At 36.3% G+C, this 11,120-nt stretch overlaps 1 protein-coding gene across 3 annotated transcripts in view; it reads left to right on the top strand.

Moving 5' to 3' along the window:
- RNF2 (ring finger protein 2) overlaps nt 1-9,268 on the top strand; it is a 16,013-nt gene extending 6,745 nt beyond the window's left edge. Inside the window, exons 2-6 of one of the 3 annotated variants that reach the window (XM_012639973.1) lie at nt 1,484-1,644; nt 2,318-2,533; nt 6,534-6,806; nt 7,982-8,153; nt 8,431-9,268. In XM_012639973.1, coding sequence (XP_012495427.1) covers nt 1,484-1,644; nt 2,318-2,533; nt 6,534-6,806; nt 7,982-8,153; nt 8,431-8,532 — 924 coding nt within the window. In that variant the 3' untranslated portion in view covers nt 8,533-9,268. Of the gene's footprint in view, nt 1-1,468; nt 1,645-2,317; nt 2,534-6,533; nt 6,807-7,981; nt 8,154-8,430 lie in introns of all 3 variants that reach the window. The other 2 variants (XM_012639974.1, XM_012639975.1) reach the window with 2 other exon arrangements.
- The last annotated feature ends 1,852 nt before the right edge of the window (nt 9,269-11,120 follow it).

Genomic DNA, 11,120 nt, shown 5'->3' with positions numbered 1-11,120 from the left:
GTGAGCCACCACACCCAGCCTGAGTCTGGTGGTGAAATTTTTAGTGATACCAGTGTAGTTTCCCCTCTCCCTTTTCCCCTGCAGTGTTACATATCTGCACAGGTATACGCCTGAAGAACATAGAAGGTTGAGTTTATCTAGGGTTGGGATTTTGCTAGGCATGTTTTAAAGAGGGAGAGAACAGACTTGCTTACTGCCTGGTCGTCATCATTCTCTCTGAGTGATAGTTTCCTCATCTATAAGATGAAGGTTATAATTCCCGAATCAGAAGTTTGCATGTAAGTATTAAAGTAAGTAAAATAAAATACAAAAAGTACTTTATGTATAAATAAGTTGAAATATAGTTGAAAGTATAAAGTTGAAATATAACAGGCACTTAATAATGGTAATTGTTAGTGTAAATGTAAGTATATTTTACTCAAGCCTATTAGGAATAGTATCTATAGTTTCTATGTCTTTCCTTGTGGAGTAATCAATCTTTTGACCCTGTAAAGAAAACACAAGTATGATGGACAGCTAGTGGAAACAGGAAATGTCAGGAGCCCATTGGAAGCCGCTTACTTCTACCTGCATCTTTCTTTACAGTACCCACTGCACTAGATCCATACGAGCTGGTATTGGTGGCTTTAGAGCTAGGTTATCTTTGTTCTTGGTGCTGGCTTGTGGGGAAGGCGCATAATGGTGGTGAAGCAGTTGGGATTTGCTAATCGCTCTGCAGCAGGGAAGATGTGTGCTGGAATTTTACGTTGGAAGTCCAAATGCATTGGACTCCTACTCCTCTTCAGAGAAACATTTTTAGGCATGACAGTTGGATATAGTGATACATGTTTTGCTTCAGCTGTAGTCAGGATTAAATCAGCTTGTGGATTAGCCTGAGAACCTGATCACTTGGTATAAAATTGTTCCGTGAACCAAGACTTTTTGAGGTTCAAAAGTGATTTTAAAATGAAATCCTGTTAAACTATTTATAAATCAGAGAATACTTTTTTTGGAATCTTAAAATAGTTTAATGGGCAGCACGAAACGTAATTTTTGTCAAAATGGCATAATTTTTTAAGATGAAAATTCTAAGGCTTCATTTAGCCCTAACTTTCTCATTTTGCTGGTAAGAAAACAGTGTTAAATAATTATTTAGGGTCACACAGCTAGTTAATATAATGTAACTAAAACTAGACCCTAAGGCAGGTGATTCCAAATTCAGTGCTTTTTAAAATTATACCAGGCTAATTTCCCGTAATTGTCTTTTAAATACATTAATATGTTATCTTTAACATTAAAATAAGAGCATTTATATAATGCGGTGGGGGGGCAGAGGGAAGTTGGAGGAGATCATAGCTGTAACAAGATTGGTTGTGAGTTGACGGTGGTGGCCAGGTACATATATATGTTCATTTTTACCATTTCCTGTACTTTTATATGCTTGAACTTGTCCATGATAAAAGAAATTAAGTAGCATTTAATTTTAAAGTGACTTTTTTTCCAGGAGGCCATAACAGATGGCTTGGAAATTGTGGTTTCACCTCGCAGTCTACACAGTGAATTAATGTGCCCAATTTGTTTGGATATGTTGAAAAATACCATGACTACAAAGGAGTGTTTACATCGTTTTTGTGCAGACTGCATCATCACAGCCCTTAGAAGTGGGTATGTTGAAAAGAGTTATACTAGGTACTTAAATTGTATCATGACAGTGCTCTCCAGGGTTTGGGAAATATATTATTCTCTATAAATATTTAGTTTTGAGAACTAGAAATTTTTCTGAAGTCTAGGTTTTAATTATTGGAGAATCTTTGTTTTGAAACAGTTGGTTTTATGCAATTTTAGAAGCTTTATAGGATGAGTATTTGTTTTGAGGAAATTATAATACAAAGCATGAAACCATGGTTTTTCTGCTGAAGTATATAAAAGAATATCTTCTTAAAGTGTTATTTCAGTAAAAGAACTGATAACATATAAATTAATATATATAAGTGGTAATTTTTCCTTGTATGGTGGCATGGATATTAGAAAGGGGAAATTTAAATTAGTAAAGAGTAGATTTTTATTTCCAAAATGGTTATATATAAATTATCATTGAGAAATACTCAAATTTTTCTCTTTTTGCAAATGGTATATAGAGTGTCTTGAGGTTTCCAAAATCTTGCTTACCCGTAGTCAGAGTTTCACAGAAATTCAGATTAATCAGTTTAAGTTTCTGTGACTTGGTGAAAGTATTGGCTTAAAGATGATAACTTTCCAGAAGCTGGATATTTTTGTCATTAGCCCAGAGATACTGACATTACTTACATTAGCTTTCCCCTCCTTTTTTTTTTTTTAGGAACAAAGAATGTCCTACGTGTCGGAAAAAACTGGTTTCCAAAAGATCACTAAGGCCAGACCCAAACTTTGATGCACTCATCAGCAAAATTTATCCAAGTCGTGACGAGTACGAAGCTCATCAAGAGAGAGTACTAGCCAGGATCAACAAGCACAATAATCAGCAAGCACTCAGTCACAGCATTGAGGAAGGACTGAAGATTCAGGCTATGAACAGGTATATGGGAAAGAGGGCCAGAGAGGGGAGCCATTTTCTGAATACGTTATTAAATATTGAACTTGCTTTTGGAAAAGTTAAAATATAGTAACAAATAGTTACGCATGCTTACCTTTTCATGTAGGTATAATATATGCCTCTGGGCATAATAGGGTATTGCATTTAAAATTCTGGAATCTCTTGTACTTACTTCTCCATCCACTTACCATTCTGTTTCTCCTCTTCTCTTCATGGCGTAACTCCTTGAAAGAGTTGCTATGTCTCTCTCCAGTTCTTTCCCCATTCTTTTTTGAACCTCCTCCAGTCAGACTTTCAGCCATACCACCCCATCGTATTGCCTTTATCAAAGTTATCAGTGACCTCCACATTACGCAGTCTAACTGCTCATTCTCAGACCTCATCTTAGCAGTATTTGACACACTTTCTCCTTCCTCTTCGAATAGTTTTCTTCATCTGGCTTTCAGGAGACCATATTCTCCTGGTTCCCTTTGTATGTCATTAGCTGTTTCTGCTTAGTTTCTTTTGCAGGTTTTATTTCAATTCCCCTAACCCTTAAAGGTGGAGTATGCCAGGGATCAGACTTTATTTCTCTTTTCAATACAGAGTCTGTCTCCAGATTATCTCATAAAGTTTCATAGTTTTAATTACCATCTATATGCTGATGACTCCCAAATTTATATATCCAGCCTTGATGTCTCTGAATTTTAGACTTACCTCCTCTTGGATGTCTAATAAGCATCTCAACTTAACGTGATCAGTACTGACCATGTAATTCTCATCCCCTGTTTCTCTTCATTCTTGCTCATTTTAGTTAATGGCAACTCCATTCCACTTGCTTAAATCGAAAACTTTGGAGTCACCCTTAAACCTCTTTTTCTCAGTCTGTGAATAAATATTTTTAGCTTTTTCCATAGTGTATCCAGACCATGATCCAGACCATGATCTTTCATTCGAAGTATTGAAATTGCCTCCCAATTGGTCTTTCTGCTTCCCATGCTACCCCCGTAGTCTGTTATTAGCACAGCAGCTAGAGATTCTGTTAACTTAGAAGTAAGATCAGAGCTTTTTACTCAAAACCCTCTAATAGCTTCTGTTCACATTCAGGTTAAAAACCGAAAGACTTTTATGATGGCTTCCAAGACCCTACGTAATCCGGGCACTTTCCTTACCCCTATCCTTTTTTCCTCTCTGACATTATCTTCTAATGTATTCAGACTCCGGGGAGAATTATCATTTTCCAAGTAGGAAAAGTAGTAAAGCCCCATCTCAATCCAGTGGTTTTCACTGTGGCTGAAGATCAGAATTACTTGGAAGGCATTTAACTCTCGGGGTTTAGGTATCACGGCAGACCGAGTAATTGGGGCCCAGGCTTTACTGTTTTTTGGGTTCCATAGGTGATTCTAAAGTGCAACTACAGTCAAAAACCACTGACTTAAAGGTTAAACGATGTGCTCCATTCTAAATATATTAATATTACTACACTAACCTATCACTCTGTCTTAAAGTATTAGATGTTGAATGTATTTATTTTTAAAGAATTATATATTCCTAAGGGTTGGTAAGTATTTAATGTTGTTAAGGAGGAAGAATCCCCTTTGCAAAATCCTTTACAAGTAGTCTTTTGTTTTGTTTGAACATAGAAACTAGAAAGCAGTGGGGCTGTGTGACAGGAGTGTCTTTCATGTGTTGGCAACTTTACTGCAGCTTCTTAATTGTTCTTTAGACTCACCAAGCATGCATCTGCCTCAGGGTGTTTGTGCTTACTGTTCTCTTCTTCCAGATAATCTTCATACCCCTCACTTTCTTATCAGATGTCTGCTAAGTTCCTATCTTCCACCCCAGGACTCCATACTTCCTTACCCTCCTTGCCTCATTTTTTCTCCACAGCACTTACCATTCTCTGACATGTGTTGCCTGCTGCAACTAGAATGTGAGCCCTAAGAGGGAAGAGGCTGTGTTGGTATCATTGACTCTTACACCACCAGTACTTAGAACCATGCTTGGCGTAAAGTAGCTGCTCAGTAAATATTTATGTGAATTTTTTTTGTAAGTTCTTCCTTTATATTGAATTAAAAGTAGTCTTGTGTGTAGCAGTCTGGGCCTGTCTTCCGTTAAAGTACTTACGTTAGATTCTACACATATTTCAGATTGTACTTCTAGTTTTCCAAATACTTTAATATAGATATATTTTCTTACATGCTTCTCTAAAGGCTAAACTTAACACATTTCTAATTTCTCACAACATTTAAGATTATTGGTGTCATTCTTAAAATACTACTGTCAAGACAGTATGTAGTATTATAGATGTGATTTGATAAATGTAGGATATATAATAATAGGCTATTAATCTCCTTTATCTGAACATTATTCTTTAAATGCTACCTGCAATTACATTAATCTAGCTCTGTCATTTCTATCTTTTTTTGGAAACAGGTGTAGGATAAAAGTACATACATTAATTCTTAGTGAACCTGTTAGATCTCTGTAATTTATGGTCAACTAAAACAACATTTGCTTTAATTATGGGTTTTAGAAAATGCTTAAGTGTAGTCCCTATACTGTCACTGTCGAGAGTTTGGGGGCGGGGGTGGCTGTGTGCATGCTCTCGCGTGCGCACGTGCGTGTGCGTGTGCGTGTGTGTGTGTGTGTGTGTGTGTTTTAAGAGATAGAGGTCTCGCTTTGTCACCCAAGCTGGAGTGCAGTGGCACTATCATAGCTCCCTGCAGCCTCAAACTCCTGGGCTCACGCAGTCCCCTGCCTTAGCCTCCCAGGTAGCTGACACTACAGGTTACGAGCCACTGTACCAGGTTAATTTTTTTTTTTTTTTAAGAAGACGGGGTCTCGCTGTTTCTCAGGCTGGTCTCAAACTCCTGGTTTCAAGCAGCCCTCCTGCCTTAGCCTCCTGGGTAGCTGAGATTACAGGCACGAGCCACTGCACCTGGCCCCAATTTTTTTGTTCCATTATTTTTTTGAATCATAGTTTGTCATTTAATATGTTAGACAATCCCCTCTTGGTTTTGAAATGATCTATAGATTTTATAAGTAGGATTTAATTTTTTTTTTTTAAAACAAGAAGTCTTAAGCAACTTCCTAACCTGTAAGGCTGCTTTCATTGTCCTGACAATAAACATAATAATGACACTGTTCTTGGAAGTACATGTTATCCTTTCATATTTCTTTTCCGTCATATATCCCTTCTTTTTTCTCGTATATAGAGGTAGAGAGACAGGTGATGTGGTAGAAAGAATGTAGTTTGGTATCACATCCTAAGGTCTAACTCTGGCACTGACTAGTTGTATAACCACCAGCAAATTATTTAATCCTGTACCTCAGTTTCTTCACTGTCTCATCTATAAAATGGTGGTAATGCTAACTGCCTTGGCAGGTTGTTTTGAAGAGTATATGAGATGATATATGCAAAGTGCCTTGCCCAGTAATTGGTTTTAGTATTTGAGCTTGTTAGAGAGCTGCTTCTGTGTCCATGCCGGTTATTTAGATACCATCCCGTTTTCCTCATTAGAATCATTTTGCATCGTATTAGCAATTACACTGTGAGGGAGGTCAGCAGGGTGGGTATATTACCATCCTTTCTAAATAGTGTTTCCTTAAGAATTTCTAATTAAAGAGACACAAATATCTTGCCTCAGAACTTTCACATTTCATATGTAAATCATGCCTTTCTTTAAACATAATTTCATAATGGACAAAATGATCAAAACATAAATAAGGATTTGCCAGTAATTCTTATAGTCTTTAGTTTAATAAAGAAACTTATTAAATGAAGAGATACACTTATTTAAATCATTTAAATGTTTGCCTGTGTGTGTGAGAGATTTTCTTTCAGGGACAAGTGGGAAGCAATGCCATTATCCAACTCTGAGCAAATTCAGTTACCAAGATTTTTTAGAATTCTAAAGTTCAGTAGTAAACACGCTTCAGATTTGATGCTTTACAGGACTAAAAGTAAACTTTATGCATTCTTTTTTTTTTTTTTCTCTAGATTACAGCGAGGCAAGAAACAACAGATTGAAAATGGTAGTGGAGCAGAAGATAATGGCGACAGTTCACACTGTAGTAATGCATCCACACACAGCAATCAGGAAGCAGGCCCCAGTAACAAACGGACCAAAACGTCTGATGATTCTGGGCTTGAGCTTGACAATAACAACGCAGCAGTGGCAATTGATCCAGTCATGGATGGTGCTAGTGAAATTGAATTAGTGTTCAGGCCTCATCCCACACTTATGGAAAAAGATGACAGTGCACAGACAAGGTAAGCATGTGGGTTAGTTTCAGATTATCTGAATTCAGAATGTTTAATTTGGAGTTAAAAGGCAATTTTGCAGAAGAAGTAGGAGTAGTATATTTCATTCCATTGATTGTTCGGGTTCAATGTGGATACATTGGCTGCCTAAATTGTTTTCTTTTTCATGTGCCTTCCACCTGAAATTGCATATGTGAAAGGAATGACCCTCTTAGGTAGGAGAGGGAAAAAGGCCATTCAGATTTTTAAACAATGATACTAGGGTGCCAACAGGCTCTAAAATTCATGCTGGCAAGGATGGCCGCTTTACTACTGTGTCTCTAGCATGCTGCCTGCCATTGAATGCAGATAATCATCAAATACTTATTGAATGAGTGATTGAATGGTATGCCATGCTTTAAAAATCCCAAGATTAACACTCGTCTGCTCAGTCTTAGAAACCAGATATATTAGACAGTAAGAAATTTGCTCATATTCTAACTATATTCCTCTTGCTGCTGCAGCCAGCAAATTCTGATCGTTGGGGTTTGAGGGATATGTTGTTCTTTTTCCCTCCTAAGTACTTTGTGTATTTCTGTTTAATTTTTTTTGTTGCTTTATAACATATTTTACAGAAGGTAAGGTAGGTAAAGGTTTTCATAGCCCAGCAGTCAGATAGTAAGCATGTAATTTTCTTCTGTCCCTTTCAATAAGAAATTTTTAGATGGTAAAGCAATAAATTTTCTGATGTTATTTTGTTAATAATTGGGACATTTACATTTTACTTAGCCTTTAAGAAATGTATTAGTTCCAGGCCAGTTGCAGCGTCTCGTGCCTGTAATCCTAGCACTCTGGGAGGCCTAGGTGGGAGGGTCGCTTGAGGTCAGGTGTTCAAGACTAGCCTGAGCAAGAGTGAGACCCTGTCTCTACCAAAAATAGAAAAAATTAGCCAGATGTGGTGGTGGGTGCCTGTAGTCCCAGCTACTCAGGAGGCTGAGGCAGGAGGATCACTTGAGCCCAGGAGTTCAAGATTACAACAAGCTATGATTGTGTGCTGCACTGCACTTCAGACAGAGTGAGACCCCGACTATTAAAAAAAAAAGAAAGAAAGAAAGAAGGAAATCTATTATTAGGTCCATAATTTAAGTAAAGTTTTCTCATTAGTATATTCTAGAAGTGAAATTTTTAATGATTTATTCTTCCAGATACATAAAGACTTCGGGTAACGCCACGGTGGATCACTTATCCAAGTATCTGGCTGTGAGGTTAGCTTTAGAAGAACTTCGAAGCAAAGGCGAATCAAACCAGATGAACCTTGATACAGCCAGTGAGAAGCAATATACCATCTATATAGCAACAGCCAGTGGCCAGTTCACTGTGAGTATTTTAAGATAATAGGCTTGAAACTTGGAACACATTGATCACCTGAGTGGCAAGTGGTGGGGTGGGATCTAGTAAGACAGTGTAGACCCTGGGACCCCGAGAGAGAGATTGCAACAGGGTAGTTAACTTTTTAATACCCTTCATTTATTCTGTTATGAACAATGTAAGAGGTAAGTAGTTATTCCTGAGATTTTTTTTAAAAGAGATTCTGTGGACTTCTGTTTTTGTTTCATCACGGTTTTCATAATTTTTTCTTTCTTTTTTGTTTTAGGTATTAAATGGCTCTTTTTCTTTGGAATTGGTCAGTGAGAAATACTGGAAAGTAAACAAACCCATGGAACTTTATTACGCACCCACAAAGGAGCACAAATGAGCTTTTAAAAACCAATTCTGAGACTGAACCTTTTTATAGCTTATTTCTTTAATATTAAAGATGTACTGTCGTTACTTTTATGGACAGATCTTGGATATGTTGTTCAGTTTTCTTTCTGAGCCAGACTCGTTTACACTATTCAAATCTTTTCCCCTTAATTTAAGATACCCTTTATGGAAGGGACTGCAATTATTCAGTACTTTTTGTTTCTTTAAAAAATATTATCTAAGTTGTGTGTTTTCACAAAGAGTGGTTCCAATTTGGAGCACCCTTCGGACCCAGGAATTTTTCATAGTTCTGTATTCTTAAGTAAAGATTCTGTTGGCCGTCCTTTTCCCTCTTCCCTCAGAAGTTTTCTAGGCCTACAGAATGTTAAATAATATGTATTCTGCCTTTTTTCTCCCTGGAGTCGTGTATATTTATAGTTTTCTATATAAGCTGTAGTATCTTCATGAAGACCAAGGCTCAAGTTTACTGTGCTTAAAACAATTCTCATAGGATTGTTCTTTTCATGGTATTTTCTTCTATAATGTCTCATTTTAAAAAAGAAGTTCTTTATGAACTTAGTGTCCATCGTCATGCAATGTTATTTTTTTTCCATTCTTTTTCCCTGCAATTTTGGAATTTTTGGTCTTGGAAAGAGAATCAAACAAAACCTTAGGTTCTGTGAGAACTTGATTCATTGACAGATATTCCTGAAAGAAAAATTAAATTGGTAGTAATATGTAGTCTTCAAATGTATATTTAAGAGTGCTTTTTGTTGTATTAATTCTGCTGTCACTTCAGTTCCTTTATTATGTATGTTTGATGTTTTTCCTATTAAAATACCAGAGATGAGATATTTTGCACTTTAGCCTTGATAAAAAGTACAAGATATGTTCAGAGCTTCCCTGATTCTTTTCTTATTGGTAGCCACATAAGTTTCAAGAATAACATGGCACATAGAACAATGGAGAAAAGTCTGCTTCCATTTGAAAGTGTGTTTAGCATTTTGGGTTGCCGTATCAGTTTATAAATTTGGTGCTCTGCTAATTACATTCTAGAAGCAGGTTAGTGGAGTTTGAGCCCTGCCTCGATAGGTAGTGAAAGATAATTCTGTAGAAGAATGCCAGCCAGTAGGGTGAAGTCATTGTACTCTTCCTAATTTTTATATTGAAGGACAGTGTTGGCTGTTTGGGAGCTAGAAGGCCTTATGCTGACAGGTCAGAAATATGATTGACTTGTGTGTTATTTTTTGTCCCTGTCCTGATTCTAGGTGTGTTTCCAAGTTTATATTATTGCAGTACTTAAAAATACATGTTTGCTTGAGAAATTAACCCCAAAGGGTTTTTAGATAGGAGGGAGTAGACCTCCAGCAAGTACCATTGCAACTAAAGTCTGTCTAGTCGTTGTAAATATTTATCTGTCAATTTTGACAGATTGGGGCCAGCTTGATGTTTTAAATCTTCAGCCCAATATGAAAACTTAAAAGCTTATTCGATTTTTTTACCATTTTATTGAAAATATTTAAAATCTGTTTTTACAGTTTTTTTGGTAATCTGTGCCATGAAATTTGAAAACCACCAAAATCAAGGGAACTTTTATATTCAATTCCTTTTCTGGTATAATGTTAAATTGTATAGATTAATGCATGCCCACTGAATATAACCCTGCTTTTGTGATAAAACTACTTAGATTTTGTTGGTGACATTAGATTAGTGGTTGCATTAAATAACTAAAGTCCCATTGTGATTATTAATTGAAATTTTGTCTTTAAGCAAAGAGTTATTTGTGAATATAAGCTTTGTGTTTAGAGAATGTATGTGTTTTTTCTGTCAGTATGGGAGGATATAAACTACATCATTAGTGAAGTCATTGGATGTGTAATCCTTTGCGAAATACAATTATAGGTATTTGATAGAGCATTGAGAGAGAGAGAGAGAGAGAGAGAGAGAGGGAGAGAGTGTGTGTGTATGTGTGTTTTGGAGCAGGGGGAGGGAGGATACTATTGACCATCACTGCCAACCAAGATTGGCAGTGGCAATAATATTTCATAAAATATTATTCAAATAATTTCTGTAATCACTTTCTCAACTGAGAAACAAAAGGTTGACCAAGTGTGAAAGCTTTTGGATGATACACTATCATTTCTAATGTTTTCATCATAACATACACATAACCAAATTTTCCATTTTTAAGTGTTGAATTCAGTGGCATTGGGTACATTCACAGCATTATATAATGATCACCACTATCTGCTTCCAAAACTTTTTCATTTTCTCAAAGGGAAACTCTATGCAATAAATAACAACTCCCAATTTACTCCTCTCCCTAGCCCTTGGTAACCTCTATTCTTTCTTTCTTTAAGTTTGACTATTTTTGGTGCCTCATATACATGGAACCATAAATTATTTTCAGGGTTCATCCATGTAATAGCTTGTATCAGAATTTCATTCATTTTTAAGGCTAAATAATACCATTGTATGTATATAGCGCATTTTATTTATCCATTCATCAGTTGATGGACACTTATTAATAGTTTTATGGACACTTTTTGCTATTGTAAATAATACTTTAATGAACATTGCTGTATAAGTATTTGAATCCCT

The sequence above is a fragment of the Propithecus coquereli genome, unplaced genomic scaffold (assembly GCF_000956105.1).
Source record: "Propithecus coquereli isolate 6110/MARCELLA unplaced genomic scaffold, Pcoq_1.0 Scaffold146, whole genome shotgun sequence".
NCBI classification, from domain to species: domain Eukaryota; kingdom Metazoa; phylum Chordata; class Mammalia; order Primates; family Indriidae; genus Propithecus; species Propithecus coquereli.
The sequence above is the reverse complement of the archived record's forward strand: the minus strand, read 5'-3'. Positions and strand labels throughout refer to the sequence as shown.